We start from the raw sequence: 16,845 nt of genomic DNA, 5'->3' as shown, positions 1-16,845 counted from the left end.
TGCCCACGCCGCCCCCGTCAACCTTCCTTTCAACAGCTCCCCGTTTTGAGAACTGTGTGACGTCATATCGGCGACGGGTTCGGCAACTCATAGAAGGGCTTGCTTCCGCTGCGAGGGGAATTGCTACCATTACAACGTCTAAGGCCATCAACGACTATTGCCAAACCTACGACGTTACTGAGTCGACTCCCGGACACTCAAGGGATGTTCATTAGTTACAGGTATCCACCAAATTTACCTTGACAGCCAGGAAGAGGTCTAGAATCTCGTTTCTTCTATTCCCTAGCTTTCTTAAATCCTCTGCTTCTGTGTCCGGTACTGTATTCGCTGTTTCTTCACTGACTGTGTCTTCATATTCTTCTTATGGCAACTTGGGCCCCTTTCCGTACCGGAAAAGCCTGCCGAAGTCTGTTTGTTTGTTTCGGTGCATTTTTTTCGTAGTCTCACCAAGTAGTAAAGCAGCTGGAATACAGCAGCAGTATGCGTTGCGCATTCTCGGAACTAGGTGGACCCGAATGCCCCTGCAGAAGCATGGAGGCAAGGGGAGCTGGAACCAAGCGGAAAAGAGCGGATGAGCTAGTAGCGGCTTCCATGTGATTTGTTTCAGTCGTGGCCCTACATTGCGACACCGCTAGTCGCCTATCCGGAGATCATATACCATCGACGTGCAAGGGTTACCCAAAGCAGGAGCTAGTAGATGAGGTACACGAAAAATGCGAGAATAGAACCAGTCGATTAAGACGATTCAGGTGGGTGGGTGAGTGGATGGCAGTGTGGGGCGAATATTACGTGTGCGCCACAGAGTGGACCTGTGTAGTGTGAATGTTTGCGCGTGTCGTTACCTTTTCGTTCTAGGTCGAAATAGTGGATATCCATGATAGATACGAGATTGCCTTTTAACTTTTCCCGAGGCTGGGACGCCTCGTGAATAGCTCGGGTTTGCCAATCGGTCCAAAACAATCTTCCGTTCCATACCGTAACGCCGTATGGGTACGGGAGATCTTTCAGCACAACCTTGCGGTCTTTGCCGTCCAGATCGATGCTCTCTAGCGTCTGCAATATGAAAGTTAAAAAATAATATGGCTTATCGAAGATCACGATAATCCTGATAATGCATTGCTTTCATAATGCTTGCATCAAGGACTCAGCAGGAGGTCCCACAAATGCTTAATCATTAGCGGTCATTGAACAATGTCAAAATATTTCTTTCGCCTATGACTAATACGGACAAATATAAAAATAATAATAATAATGGCAGATACATTACAGGGTAAAACCTTTTAAGATAAATAGTTCTTCAAATATTATCGCTAGGCGGGAAGATCAATGGAACTAGTATCAAGGAGCGTAAACGAGTAAAACTCTGGTAAAATAAATGTGAAATACATTACTACAAGCTTACTTTAGTAAAAAAAATCACTCTTACATCCAAAGCCTGCTTTGAATAACTGAAAAGGTGCATAAAATTTAATGAAAGTACTTCGCATTATTCTTGTCCCATATTGACATTTACCGGTTCGGTAGTACAACATTCTCAGGACACAATGCCTTGTCCCTGCAGGAGTAACTGACTAAGATTTCTGTTAGTAATCATTACAGAAATGTCCTAGTTATTATCAAGCCCTGTTTACGTTCCTCGCGTAAGGCACAAGTCCTGGCTACGAATTAGCTAGGAATAGAAGGAGCCATTTTCGACGCATAGAGATTCCCTTTTGCAACCCAATCTAAGACAGTTGCGGCAACATTCGACATAGGATTACTTTAGTAATTGGCGCCCTAGTGAAAAACCTTATTGTTTATACTGTACAGCTGTCGTCTGATGGAAAATATTCTCAACAAATAAAATAAAAATGATCCGTGTAGATCCGTTTTTATTAATAGGCCCATTCTTACGGACGTTATGAACAGAACGGGAAACAACTTTCCTATGCTTTAAAATGGCTTAATGAGATATAATTAGTCTAAGCAGTAGACACTGGCATTTCTTAGACATAATAATGCATCGATATATAATTAAATTTTAGTAGCGGTGGCCTTTTCGATTATTTGTACGGTATTAGATAATACTAACAGGCGTTAGATCTATAAACCACAGCGAAACCTCACTACTCCTTTGAACTTATAATTTCACCTTCATCTTAAAATTCGACTCCCTTGCACGTTCGATCCTCTGCTTAGAGATGCATCGACAAATGATAATAACGATGCTTTACGTTTTATGAAAACGTTTGTTGTCCAATTGGATTTTTTTCGTAAAGTTACTTTATTTTTACATACAGAGTTCACAACAACTCTTTTATAGGAGTGTGTAAATTTTTGCTTATTCTGCACATTTCGCCTACCTTAAAATATTAACAAAGGAGAGCAGATAAACATATTATAATATGTAAAATAAACTTTCTTGTTTTTTAATATAGTGACGAGTTTTTAATATAACGACTAGTTTAGGTTGCAGAATGTTGATATATAACATTAATATACAAGGATTTGTGTTTCATTTTTACATTGAAAGCTTTCATTTAGCAAATGAGGTCTAATAGAGTGAGAGGTATTCGTATCATAATTTCTCTGCTTGACATGAGTTATGCCACTAGTACTCTTATCTTTGAGTATAAATTAGTAAATAACCCAATGCTGGTTCCTGTTCCTATATAACATTCCTGTTCACATATATGTACTTATAAATGGACAACAGGTTTGACGAAACGAGGAAATTAGAATCTAATTGGTAACTTACATGTGTTTTTGCATCGGCCCAAACCAGTCGTCCGGCCTGTTTGTCCACAGCAATGCAGTGCGGCCAACCAAGCTTTCCACTAATCAAATTTTTATGATTTCGGCCATCTGCATCAGCACGATCTACACGTGCCTGATTACCCCAATCAGTCCAAAAAATCCACCTAGATAGAATAAGCACGCAACATTATATCCTACAGCAAAGCTGACATCGTAGTTATGCTTAGTGCTTCAACGGGTTCATACAATGTCGATGCAGTACTTTATTATAACAGAAGCCTAGATAGGACCAGGTGCCAAATTCATTTCTAATGATCAGTACAATGTTTTTCCGTGTGAGTTTTCTGTCAGACGTAAAAGTCCGCGAACTTACTAAATAGTTAGTAAAAATTCTGCAAAGTAAAATGTCGAAGCGGCTGAATTTAGTACCGGTTTATTTTAATACCGATCTTAGTTCGCTGGTGCGCGTCTACTGCACTAATATTAGAAGTAGCTCAAATTTAAAACGCTATGGAACTGTAGTTAGACGTGTACCGTCACTCCTTGTATACATATCCAACGAAATCAACCGATCCTTAAATATACAGTTAAACCTATATCTGTGATGGCCGCAGGTTCGATGGCGACGCGATAACATTTAACATTGTGTACTTATAGGACAAACACTCTATTCACATTAGGCCCGTAGCTTGCTGGTTCACTGTGTTAAGAGGGCCCGAATTGCAGTAAATTTAATTTACAATTCTAATCAATAAAATCTGCAAAGAGCGCATTTGTTTAAGAGAGTCAGGGTTTTGGTTTAAAATCATTTGTGTGACATATTCTCAAATGCTTTTGCCGCAGCTGATTCCGATTTTGCAAACAGATCAGCCGGTAGTCGTAGATTTGGTACTAACACAACATTTTTTGAAGGCCATTTTTACCAACCCTCGTGCGAAAAATAATCGTCGAAAATAAATGGAGAAGCATCGCTTACATTACATTTAAGAAACTGTATTAAGAACTGAGGTTTACAATGTCAAGAGATTCAAATTTGCGCAATGGACTTAAGCTATGAAAGTTGACCTCCCCAAAAAGTATTGTCACATAACAGATCGTCGACTAGACTATCCATATTTATGATAAAATATTTATTGAATCTATCTAACACTTTTCATTGATTTTCAATGAATACTTGATTTTTACAACACTTTTGGTAAAGTTGACGATTTCACGCTCGCGAGCAAGCTTAGAGGCTTAAAAGCCCATCCAAAAACGATCCTGACAAGTACGGAGCAACAGTAGTATCAATATGATATTGGTCTCCCCAAGAGTGTCTTCGGCAATTTCTTACTTTGATTTTCATATTTACATTATATTGTTGACCCGTTCTCTAGAATAGCTTATCGCAACTTTAGTTTGCCCTATTAACTGGCGCCGCGTGCTAAGCTCTCAGTCGGGCTCAATGCGCCGAAACAGAAATTCCGTGTTATGGAACAGAAAGAAAAACTGAGCAGGGGTTGATCAACAAATGAGAACGAAACGAAAAGTGACACCGTGGGCATACTTATAGTATTGTGTATTAACTCCATAAATTATACTGGGCAATACCTGATACCTGCCGTGCATGTCGTGCCGTACGTGCTTTCTCGTAAGGCTATTGGTTTAGCGACTGGGTCGACAGATACCGATAAATTAACGAAAACAGAGTGTACTGATTAATGCATTCCCAAAGACTTGGTGACCTGCAGAACAATATGGCCTTCCTCTATCGTTTGTTACACGCTAACCAAGGATCTGTCATGGTTGATGTTGCTTACCCTTTCTCTGGGTAGATAGTTATAGATCTTGGTGAGTCCATCTCCTGGTGCCAAAGCAGCACGCGCCGATACGATCCATCAAGTTCAGCAACTTCGACGCGCGGCTGATGTGGCCCCGCATCAGTCCAATAAAGTTTTCGTGCACGCGAATCCACTACGAGGCCGCCCAACGTCTCAATTCCAATTGTCACCACGTCGCGTACGTTAGCCCCGCTTAGATCGCAGCTTTGAATCTTGCGTAGGTTTCCGTCCGAGAAAAAGATTCGCTCTATAAACAAAGCAAAATAATAATACTCGTAGCTCTATGCAGAATGGCACATTCTATTAAGGCTATGTTTGGAGTTCCCCTGCGTGAGTCCAAGTATACCTCATATAAGACAATGTTCTGTTCGTTCTATTCAAAAATATAATGCAGAGTAATCGAACTGTTGTCAAAGTCACAGGTTCTTATCACAGACAGCGTTGTTGTATGAATCGGTTCCTAAAATTACTAATTTTTTACAAACTGGACGGATACGTTGCAAAACGTCTTGCTACGTTCCTTAGATTTTTATTGAATTGACAGCCGATCCCAATAAATTTAGTAGACAATATTCGTTTCTGAGAATCGTTGAATGGGAACTAATGAAACGATTGAATACGTTTTATCTAGATTGTGTAGTATCAAAACGTAGTCTCTTATTTTGTTAATTAAATTAGTTGCCATCTGTGCTTTGATCATGAAGACTTGTTACTCTGCGAAGTACAACCGTAGGTGTATTATAAGTGAACACTTTCAAAGCTGCTGAAACCTCATTTTAACCAACAATACAATCAATGATTTTTATCAACGTCAATCAGTCTGGAAACGTGCGATGCGAACGAGTGTATAATCCAACAGTGGCGCGCTATCTACCGTAATGCTGCTTGACGGTTTTTTACCGTGATAAAAACATATGTATTTTTTTTGTTGAACCTCATATAAAATAATACGATGGATTATGAGCTCTCAGTTTCGAGTACGGCTTGTATAATGCAGTAAATATGCCACTTATAAATACAGCTGATATTCGCCCCTTAGCGTTTTGTAATGTGGGCTGTTGGATATGATTGTAAATAATAAATAGGTTTTAAAAACCCTTGAATTGTCTTTCAGTTAGCGGGATGGTTCAAACTCAAGAAAGAACTTCTTTTTTTTTTTAAATTTTCGCAACGAAATCATTACGATATATTATTTTCATTCAAAGTTTCTCATGTATAGAGCTCTATATGTCTACCTATATACACATTTTTTAGCAGTCGTACTTAGTCTCTGCTACCAGGGAAACCGCACGTACGCAGCATTAGCGTGTCCTTCATTAAGTTGTGAACGGCGTGTCTGCACGAAACTATCGGACGCTAAACCTAAGTGTATAGCGCTCTTGTTAAAAAGCTTTCCGACTGGCCATTGCTTCTACGGCTGCGTGCCCTTAGCAAACTTTTCCAACGATCTTGCCTTCGTTGCAGTTATGTTGACCCTTGGAATATGTTTCCGGTGCCTTCTTAACATGAAGTCTTTGCGGCACAGACCTGCCCAGTTCGTAGGTTATTCGACCTTGTGCTCCTCGTAAAACATTCAAATGGTTTCTCTTTTTTTTTGAGTTTCTTTACATAGACACCAGTCCTTCACAACCTAGCCTTCTTTTCATACCCTGTTCTGCGTGGCAACTACATATCTAATGGCACGACCGGTATCAAGGGTTGAAAAAAGGGTGCCATACACGTACCCTGAACGGTGGCTTTTGTATTTTCGGCCTCGTCTTACAACCTTGGACAGCCAGTCATGCTCTGGTAGAACGGGGAGTCATTGCTGTTAGTAAAGGGTACCAGGACATTGGTGTATTGTCGGAGGCTGACAACACATCCGTTACCGGACTTTATTATCTAATTGCAAATAATAACTATTTATTAGTCTTTTCGATAGCTGTTGCTATATATATATATATATAGATAAGTTCGACTGTGTGTTATTGCTGGTTACTACGTTGTTTTTGATGACTCGCAACACCGTTTCCGAAACTCCCGGATTTTCAAAGCAAAAGTTACAAGTTTTTCTCAAGATGGATTTGTTTGCTGACCACAGGGCTGTTCAAGTTAGCTACAACAGTTTGCCTGTTTTTAACTTTTAGAGTCTCCTTGCAACAATTTAAGTTTCTTTACATCTTTGGGGCATTTAGCCTACTGTGAATCCAATATAATGCGATTCAAAGTAATACTTGATTGAGTTCCATACCAAGGCCCATACCGGATCCAGATTTTGATGGATGAGAGTCCTGCAATGCAAGAAATACTTGCAATCAAATGCAGTCAGCATAATGCATCCGATCTTAACTTCCTCAAGAAACATAGTTTAAAATGAATTTCCGTATGATGTTTTCGCGCACGCTATATTTGAGCTAGACCTAAATGTTTCGAGTTAAGATTAACAAGCAAATCAGTTACCCATTAAACTACTACGTGGACACCGGGCAATACCTCGACAAATCAAGAGGTACCTGTATAGCTTCATTCACAGATTATATTAAGAAGCCATTCGCAGACTGGGAGAAAAAATCCTTGAAAATGACCTAACCTATTCAGGCCTTGAATGAAAACCGGGATCAAAACAACAATTCTACTGATTAAACATGTCTGTTAGGGATATCTCTGGCGGCACATGCTAAAGGTATTACCTAAATTTAAATATATATACATATATGACGTTTGGACATAATGTAAAGGTAGTTTACATGTCATGTACTGCATATGCCATTTGTTATGTAAATGAAGATCGGCTGGGTATGACAATTCGTATCGTAGGCAGATATCTAGAACTAGCGATATTAAACGGTAATTAGTCTCTACGTTTGGGAAATTTATTACTTGTCTTATCTATTAAATAGAAAGAAAGTTAATGTGCTATGTGCAATTTATACTAAATGGAAAATACCACTTTTTTTTTTTATTGTTGTGACAACAAATTATTACATTGCATGCCCTTCGTCATCGTTCACATTTTTCTCCCAGATTTCCACCAAATTATGTATACCGTCTCATTACAAACTGCCCGGTTTCCTTTCGAATAAGTGTTCTAACCGCGTTTTGAGTTATCGATCTGTGTTGAAGATAAGGCCATGGAAATGATTGCCCAGCGAGCGGGAAAAATAAAAATCCGCAGGGACCGGAAAATATGTAACAAAACCTGCCATTCACTTTGCTGGCGGGTAGCTGTGACGATGTTTGGTCCTAGAACTAGAATGACCTGATTTTGTCTGACGAGCCTCTTTGTTTGCTAGACTCGATGAGAGTGGGCCGAATAAACGGGCCGATCAATTGTCATTCGTGCAAAGCGATTCGCAGTGAACCACAAAACGCAAGGCATTACTTTTTTTGGCTAGAAATCAGGTTAAACTCCGGATTTTGGCTTCTTTCTTAAGCCGACCATTGCGATTTCTGATTCATGTTGACACTACTTCGTATCACCGGTGTCAATTCTGTGCAAAAATCGGATACTATGGCCGCATCATGCTCGAGATTGGACTAAATGTTGAACTATAGCGCTAAGCGTAGTTGTTCTTGTTGGATTCAAGTAGTTCGTGAAATACCCAGGCTCCAAATTTCTATGTAGCCCCAAGAGATTTAAGATGGCTAATGACGGCTGTTGCTTATCTTTTTGGTCACTTCTCAACTTGTTTGACGGCCACCTTCTTTCAAAGGTTCGTTCAGATGGTCGTCATCAAACTCAGGCGGTCGACCAGAGCAACGGACGTCGTCGAGGTCCCGGCCGCCGTTTTCAAACATGGTAAACCACTCTCGAACAGTCCTTTTAGCGACAGCATCGTTACTGTATACAAGGCAAGTGACCCGAGCTGTTTCAGCAAGTTTGAGCTTCGGCGAAACGCGTAGTGCAGAAGGTATCGAAAATATACCTTTTTCCGCGTGGAACCTCCATCTCCTAGGAGTTCCTTCAAGTTAAAATTGTGCTCACAGCACAATACCGTTACAGAACGCTGATAGAACAGGAAACACGCTTTGGAACGGCGTACAGAAGTAAATAACAAATCAAGGGAAGTTGTCTAAGCCGCGGAACTTTCTAACTTAATATAGCTGAGACCCGCTGTATAGCCAGACTTCTGCCTGAACGAAACTAGAATTCCCGCCCACCATACAAAGTACATACTCTGCGCCAATAAATAAATTCGTTATTAGCTGAGAAATCACAAACTTGGCACCTTGTAGCCAGCTAAAAAACTATACGGCCAAGGTTTCAAAAGTAAAAGCTATATGCGCTCAATTATTGGACCGACTGCGCAGCGAGTTACTGATTGTCGCGTATCCGCTTATTTCATGCATGAAACCTTATTTCGCTTCGCGCCGCAAACCAAAACGCCTCCCTTGATTGTAGTTAAATAAACATGTGTCTTGCTTCGTTCGTGCACGTAGAAAGCCTAATACACGCAGGACGTCTACTTCGGTAAACAGGAACCATGTTGCTAATGAATTGCTTCAATTACATGATTTGGAATAATATTTATGTCAGAAAAAAGGTATACTTTCCGTTTTGTTTGGCAGATTTGACTTGCCTGTCATGCGTCCTTTGGTGCATCATAAGTGATAACTAAACGTAAAGAGGGGCAAGCGCATCTCAAATCAATATGGAAACACCTAACATAAGTTAAATGAGTGCGTTTGGTGTATCTTTATCGAACAACTTAGAGCTGACTAAAGTGGGATTTGCGGGAAAGAGCTTATTAGTGTACGGAATAACGCCATCGTGGGCGACCGACTTGCGATTGATTTATATAATTCATTCGTGCTGTAGAAAGTAAGTTGATTTAAATTATATATATATATATATATATATATATATATATATATATATATGCATTATGTTTTACAAAAGAGCTCTTATTTCATCATTACGAATTATAGCTATGTCCTCTGTATGTATAGGCATACGTAAAAGCAAAATTAATGACTGGAATAGCTACTTTATTTCTTTCAACAAACAGCCTATATGTGTGTGGTTGATATGTATGAACTGGGACCGCATCACTTCGTTATCTAAGTCCATGATAAAAACCGATGAGCTGGGATATTTCAACATCATTTGCCTAGGAATAATAATAGCACTATTGCGTAACAGTGACGCAGTGGAAATTGCTGGTAGCGGACGCCAAGAGAAAAACACCTCATCCAACTTAGAGACGACCTTTCGAACGTTAACAGTCAACAGATAAAAGCCCCACAAACTTCTTCCGCATACTGAATAAAGTCATTGAGATTAGCAGAATAAACACATTCAGGACAAATGGGTGGCCCATTATTTAGATTCGCTGTCGAACCCTGCTGCAGACAGAGAGACCACAACATGTAGTTCACAATAAAAGAAGGCCTCAGGCCGTATGGAGCTTCCAGTTCCTCCCGTAGAGGGAAAGCCACAATGAAGCTAGCTTAGCCGAACTGAGTTCTATCACGTTATAGTCAAGATGAGCTCGATATTTAAAGAAACTCTTCGAGCTATTTAAGAAACGGAAGAAAACGGGTGCTAGAAACAACGAACAAAAAAGTATTTGATAGGCATGGCATTCAAATACCAACAGAACAGAACGATAACGTTCTATGGCGGCTGGCGTTTGTCAGGGCTCGATACCGGGCTCGATCTTAAGGAACGTCGTATACGACGACGTATTGCACTTGAAAAATCTTCAGCGGGGCGCTGAGTTATTAGTCTACACAGACGACTGGGTGGTCACGGTATAATCAAGGACGGCTACAGACCTGGAACTTTACGCTAAGAAAACGTTGAAGGCAATCTATGAAGAGATGGCAGCAGCAAGGCTGGAACTTGCTCCAGTGAAAAGAAAAAGTTTTGCCTACTGGAAAGAGATGACACAAATTAAACTTCAATAACTGAGCAGAAACATGAAGATGGTAAAGAAGGTGAGGTATTTAGAAGTCTATTCGAATGAAGGCTTTAAAGGAACACTCCATGTTAATATAGCCGATACAAACAGTAAAATGGAGGGCACAGTTGCAAAGTGCTATTAAATATCTACGACGAGCTGGCAGACGTAGACCTTTGAAGTCTTTTGCAAAGTTAGTAAATTTCTTCGACTCCCCAGTATGGTTAAGGAGGTTCGCGGAATCCAAAGCTCTTAAAGCCCCTCTTTTTAAAACTCGTAAAATAACGGGGCTGCGCATCTCGCAGTCACACAGCATGGTAGACACACCGGTGTAGTTGATCCTAGTCGGGATGCCACCATGGGATTTGAAAGTAGCGAAAAGAAGTCGCCAGTGGAAAAATGGCCTAAATGTCTCTTAGAAGATTGAGCGAAAATCATTCTTGGAACCTGGCAAACGGGGTAAAGAGAAATACCGGCTAGCCGAATGGGTTTCAAACTACAATATCTGATACCACGCATCGGAAAATAGCTGGATTGACCTGGTGTAAAGGTTGATCATTACTTGATACATGAAATAGTTCAATCCCACTTGCAACTGAAGTGGCCCCTTCCGGTACGTGTGTGCACTGAGAGTTAAGAACAGAAGGTACGCTCATCCATATGCTATTCATTGATTAATAGATGACTAGAAGACGCTAAGAACAGAGTAAAGTAGATGGTAATAAACAGATGGAACAGGGGCAGTATGCGTCATGCTAGATTTCTTCTACGGCTTCCAAGATGTTTAGCTAGTAGTGATACTAGTAAGAAGTGGGAGTCGAAAGCGGCTACGGTAGAAAGCTCTTGAAGGAAAAAGAATGCCTAGGCCGGCAATAGTGGGCGCAATTAGCGTTCGAGACTGCACTAGAAACAGGCGCTCCAGATTTGCAGATATTAGGGCTTCACACGTCTGAGGCGACGGGGAGCCCAAGAGTAACTTCGGCCCATTGACTCTTCCTGCCAATTTGTGGTACTATTCAATAAAAACCCAGGCCAACAGGAAGTGAAACTTAAGGCGGGGGAGGAAAGTGCGTTAGTTGGAATTAGTATCGGCGGAACCAAATACAACTGCCGGGGCTAAGTCCGCCATACGTTGGATATTTATGTATCACTCAATCCCAACTGTGTGCCTTAATGTATTAAATCCGCCTACTAAAAAAATGTCGCTTGTTTATAATAAGTGGGTTATACATAGAGGACGAGGGTTTTACATGCTTTGCTTTACATTATAGAAGCGACTTGTCTAGCCGCCCTAAGAAGTAATGCGTTGTACCGTAAATGAGAGATGAGTAATACGGCTAATTAGAAGACGAACGAAGAAACATGCACAACAGTATGAAAAATACAGAGGACTAATCAATGCGCAGTCGAAAATAGTCAGTAGGATCGTAAAGATGAATAGTCCTGTTAGGAAATATAGAGAGCGTCTACCACCAGTCTATCACTCTAACCACTAATATACAACTGTAAATCTAATCTAGGCTTGCACTGTCAGTCCATTCGTCCTACAAGTGTCTCTTACTTACTCTTATCCCAATACTAATAATAATAATAATTAAATAAATTTGTAATAATAAATAAATAAAATTTGTTTGCTTATTTAAAAAGCTAGGCAACAACCGCCAATGGTCACAACAAACTCACGTCTAATTGAAAGTAAGTAACATACAGTTCCTAATAAACTACAGCCATGGAATAACTCGAAGCTTGATCCTCTCACCTTCAACTGTGTCGACATGCAGAGCTACAACGTTTTCAAGACGTTGTGGGGTGGCAACAAGTACATCTGCCCAGTAAGGCATCTCAACACTCATAAGTCTCATTTCAGAGCGTTGCGAAAAAACGAGCATCTTACGAAAGGCGTCCGAACAACTCTTGGTATCGTTGAGCAATGCGGACCCTGTTGGGCAGGCGCACTCACATCCTGAAGGGTTTCCCGCTGACAGAAGGCACTGCCGACTGCAGCCACACTTGTCTAAGGCACACGAATTTGGCACTGCAAAAAACAGATAATAAATGTTAAGCGAGTGATGGAAGCATACGCCTTCATAATTTAAATACAAAAGGACGGTTCGAAGGTGGATGGATGGATGGATGAATGATTATTAAAAGAAAAAAAAAAAAAAAAAAAAAAGTAACGAAAGCATAACTGGAGTTTTGCTAAAGGTATACAGGAAAAAATATATATAAACCAATAGCTGTCGGCCGTCAAAGAGATACCAAATCAAAAAGCTGAGCTACATATCTACTTGCTCTAACATTTACAATTTTTCCTAAGCATTTATGCCCTTCTACCTTCAGGTCGCTGTCTGTGGTAGATGATAATATTGTTGATACCCTCAAGGCGATCGCGGACTAGACGACGGTCTGCACCAGTCTGGGCATTTGCAGATTGAATCATGTGTTTTTCATAGTCACTCCAGTAGATACGGCCTTCGAAAAAATACAACCCAAATGGATTTGGCATTTCTTTTTGAAGAAGGACACGCCGCGTCATCTGAAATCAGAACCGACGAAACAAATGAGCCGATGAAAAATATCAAGTACTTATATATATATACTGTATATATAAATATTCTTTTTGTTAATACTTTGCTAAGCAACATACACCGCAATCTGAAAGAGCTTATAATAGCTCTATACTTACATACCACACAAATAATTATAAAAGGAACTATGCTTTTGCGCTATGCACAGATGTTTCCAATGATTTCAAACTTTGTGAAGCTCTTTACTTCTTAAGTTATTTGGTGATAAAGTGTTTAGTTAGGTCGGCCTTTTACGCCCGGTAATTCAAGCACTGTATAACTGAGTCAATACGAAGCAAGTCGTCAATCAGTAAATCAGAGGCCAGATCGTCATGACCATTTCATATAATAATTGCAAGAAGCACTTTACAACTCTTCATTCATTCCTTCATTTATAAAATTTCACAATAACCTTGCAAAACGTGTTCGACCGGGAGGGCTGATATAATGTCCTCAACTACGAGTCTACGTTGCTATGAAACTGTATTGCAGTTTTCGATAAAATAAAGAGCTATTACGAATAGGCTTTATAGTGATGTAGCTCCATCGGAATATATAGCAATATACCGATGTATTCAAGAGTCAAATTGCTTACGATCATGACACCCTAGCAGAATGTTTCACCCATTCCTCTCTCTTGTTTTCCCGTAGTATTAAATTAGGACATTAAACCAATACATGAAATGTTACAAATACTACCACCTATTGCCAAGTGGCCTATTGCTCAGTCAAGTCCTTTTCTCGATTCCCCATTCTCAACGGTACGGGACAGTGGCGAAAGGGTGGTATATCGAGAAGTCAGGTTACTGAATAAGTTCTCTCACGGCTTTATGACGATTCATCGATTATCATGAGAGCAGAAAGGGCGCAAAACAACGAAACAAATTATGATAAACAGTAGCAACATCACCAAGAGCGATTACGGATTAAACATTTTACGAGACGATTTTTGCCTCTCAGGTGCCTCTATACATAACTCACGTTGTGGTTTCTTAATAAAACCCCCGCCGTCTTAGAAAAACACAAAGTGGATAATTTTTTGGCAGGCCTTTACAACCTTTTATTCGGCCCGATGCAGAGGTTCTTTCAAGCGCCTGTCAGATGGTGTAAGTACATGTAGATTTTTCGCGCATTAGTTTGCATAGAGGGTAAATGGAGGAGATGAAAGGAACGTAACAGGTAATAAGGCGAAGGAAAGGCACTGCGAGCGAAGGCGCACCGTGCGACTGTACGGTTGTAAAGCTTGCTAATTCTATCCATACTAACGCTGGCTTTGCTTCTCGCCGGCTGCCAACAAGCTACGAGTATGCTGATTTGGCAGCGTAGTTGACTGCAATAACTTCTAAGCCAACTTGCTGGCATGAGGCTCCGGATGAGGTTGGCCATCGTTGCACCGTGGCCACGACCAGTACGCAGCTTTGCCATGCCTAGCACGGCGTATATTGTATGCCGTGCAGTATGTTAGTCCGTGAATTATACGTACAGAGCAAGCGAATAACAACCGATTGGCTGGGTGCATTACTTGAGTACAACCCTAACCTGTAGCATTTGGCCATGAATGAATCTTTTTCCATAGGGGAGAATAGGAATTAAAAAAGACGGTGAAGCTGGATAAGAAAACAGTGATCCACCCTTCAACAACTCATTTCATTTCTGGTTACATATTTCTAGCTTTCTTTTTGTGATTAAAACTTAAAGCTTCCTCACATATCGCTCAAGTTCACTTAAGCTCTTGTAGCAGACACTAAAATTAAAGAACGGACTGTCTTATATTTGATTTAGTACTTATTATGCAGTTATAAGTATATGAGATTGATCTAAATACAACAAGCAACAATGAAGCAATGAATCTCGTTTGTAGACGAAGTTTACAATCTCGGTGAAAGAGAGGAGCTGGATTTATTTTTACCAGACATTTTGCGTTTGTTTCCATAATTTTCACTCAGAAAATTTTTCATAAATATTTCTAATATGATTTGATAAAAAATCGAAGGTGTGCTTACTGTTATAAAAAAAATGGCATCTTAATCATTTCAAATCTTCGGTGTGATGTGTCATATGACTTATAATAACGTTCGGACACCGCTGTGTCTGACCATTTGCATACTAAATTGTTAGTTATTTCATTACCTAAAGAGTTGATCGTTTGACGACCCGTCACATTTAGGCTACTTCTCGTGAGAATACATAGAGAACGTTATCGACTGAAGTGATTTTATTGATCTGACGATCCAACTGCAAGAACTCATAGTAACAGTCTTCATCTGCTGCGAGGAGTTGCTAGTTTTAAAAACATCTATCGCTTTTTCTTAACGTCTCGAATGTTAAGTGTTTAATGGTTGCTACTTTGGACAATACTTGTAACATCGCTAGACAAATAAATTAAAATACTGCTTACGTTTCAGATTCTGGTAAGATGCTACGTTGTATCGAAAAAAAGATCCCTATTAAACTAGCACATACATTAGGTTAGGTAGCATCACAACGCTTAATGATAAAGCCACCCGTTCGCATCCCTGAAATCAAATTGAAAACGTTTCGTTTTTTCGCCCCCCCCCCCCCCCCCTACGAAAAAAAGACTTGGTCTAAATTGAAAAACACCCCGTACAGCATACATCGCATATAATACTGTTACTACATCAAAGCAAGCGTTGGCGGAAGTTTGGCAATGTGCGTTCTACCCCTAGTGATTTAAGACATGCACAATATGTGAGGCCATAGTGTGATATATAGTAAATATGGTATTTTGAGGTGCCCTATTTGTTAAACCTCACATATGTTTATGTACCTAAGCATATTTGTCGCATTAATTAAAGTCAAAATAGTGTTCCTTTCAATTCAATAGCCCTGCATTCAAAGCTTGTAATTCAAATGACCTTAGCCCGAATAAGAACACCCTGATAGCAACCGGTTATCTGTAATATCAAAGTTAACCGAGAATCTCAGCCTCTCATTGATTCTGTTTCGCACCCAAATTCTGGAAATAACCTTGATGATATTCGGCCTAGCGGATGTGATTCTTCCTCCCATGTGTATAGTATGCCAAGCATACGGATTTATTGCGGACCTGTAATCTTGAACGCTTATTTAACTTAACCAAGCCTTATTTCTGAACTATAGCTCTTATTCTTAAAACCCGAAATTATAAAGTACACAACACTTACCGTCGTACAACTAAGAAGACTAAAAATGGTCACGTTTACCCTAAGTTTGATCCTACTGGTACGAAAACCTGCTGGCTTATCAAGGCTGCACTAAAATGAAAATGATAAACTTTCCTTTGCAGTGACTGCTTCAATGATTACATTCCTACTGCTGGCATTGCAAGGTGCTTTAAGTAATTCTTTGCCACCCTGACTATCAGATTCAACCGTGCCTCGGCCAGTAATCAATGTCTTAATTGTTCCCGCCAGAAGGTCCCTATCTGCCGTATGCTTTGTTCTTTCTTTCTCTAGTTCTTATATTAACGCCGTCAACCTAGTTTACGTGCCCAAAGTGCTTCATCAATCAATAGGCACTTAGTGTCCTATTCTGGCGATCGAATTTTTCTTTCACTTATCCACCTCCATTTGCACTTTGATGCCTTAGTTTTAGTCTGACCTCGTAACCCCAACAACGATGAAGGCCATCTTTGGTCCTGTTACTGACATGGCTTTTAGTGAGCCTTCTCAACAGATACAAGCTTATAATCCATGCTCAAGCATGCCTATCAGGCCTCAGAATAGTTCATCGCGATACAGCAATGGGTAATCATGTTGCTAAGCCTTAACCACGATATATTCAGTTAATTATCACATGGCATTTTTTAAGGAGAGCTCAATAGCTTGGTAGCTATTCATC

At 40.1% G+C, this 16,845-nt stretch overlaps 1 protein-coding gene across 6 annotated transcripts in view; it reads right to left on the bottom strand.

Moving 5' to 3' along the window:
- The window catches only part of Lrp4 (LDL receptor related protein 4), a 193,807-nt gene that overhangs the window by 17,303 nt on the left and 159,659 nt on the right, over positions 1-16,845 (bottom strand). For all 6 annotated transcript variants that reach the window (XM_022792578.2, XM_086981607.1, XM_022792601.2 and 3 more), the window contains 5 exons: positions 12,773-12,974; positions 12,198-12,473; positions 4,536-4,803; positions 2,738-2,900; positions 843-1,053 (listed from right to left, as the gene is read on the bottom strand). In XM_022792578.2, the coding sequence (XP_022648313.1) occupies positions 843-1,053; positions 2,738-2,900; positions 4,536-4,803; positions 12,198-12,473; positions 12,773-12,974 (1,120 nt within the window). The remainder of the gene's footprint in view (positions 1-842; positions 1,054-2,737; positions 2,901-4,535; positions 4,804-12,197; positions 12,474-12,772; positions 12,975-16,845) is intronic.

This window comes from Varroa destructor, unplaced genomic scaffold (genome assembly GCF_002443255.2).
Source record: "Varroa destructor unplaced genomic scaffold, Vdes_3.0 BEIS01000001.1, whole genome shotgun sequence".
Classification (NCBI taxonomy): Eukaryota; Metazoa; Arthropoda; class Arachnida; order Mesostigmata; family Varroidae; genus Varroa; species Varroa destructor.
Note: the sequence above shows the minus strand (reverse complement) of the source record. Positions and strands in the feature narration are given on the sequence as shown.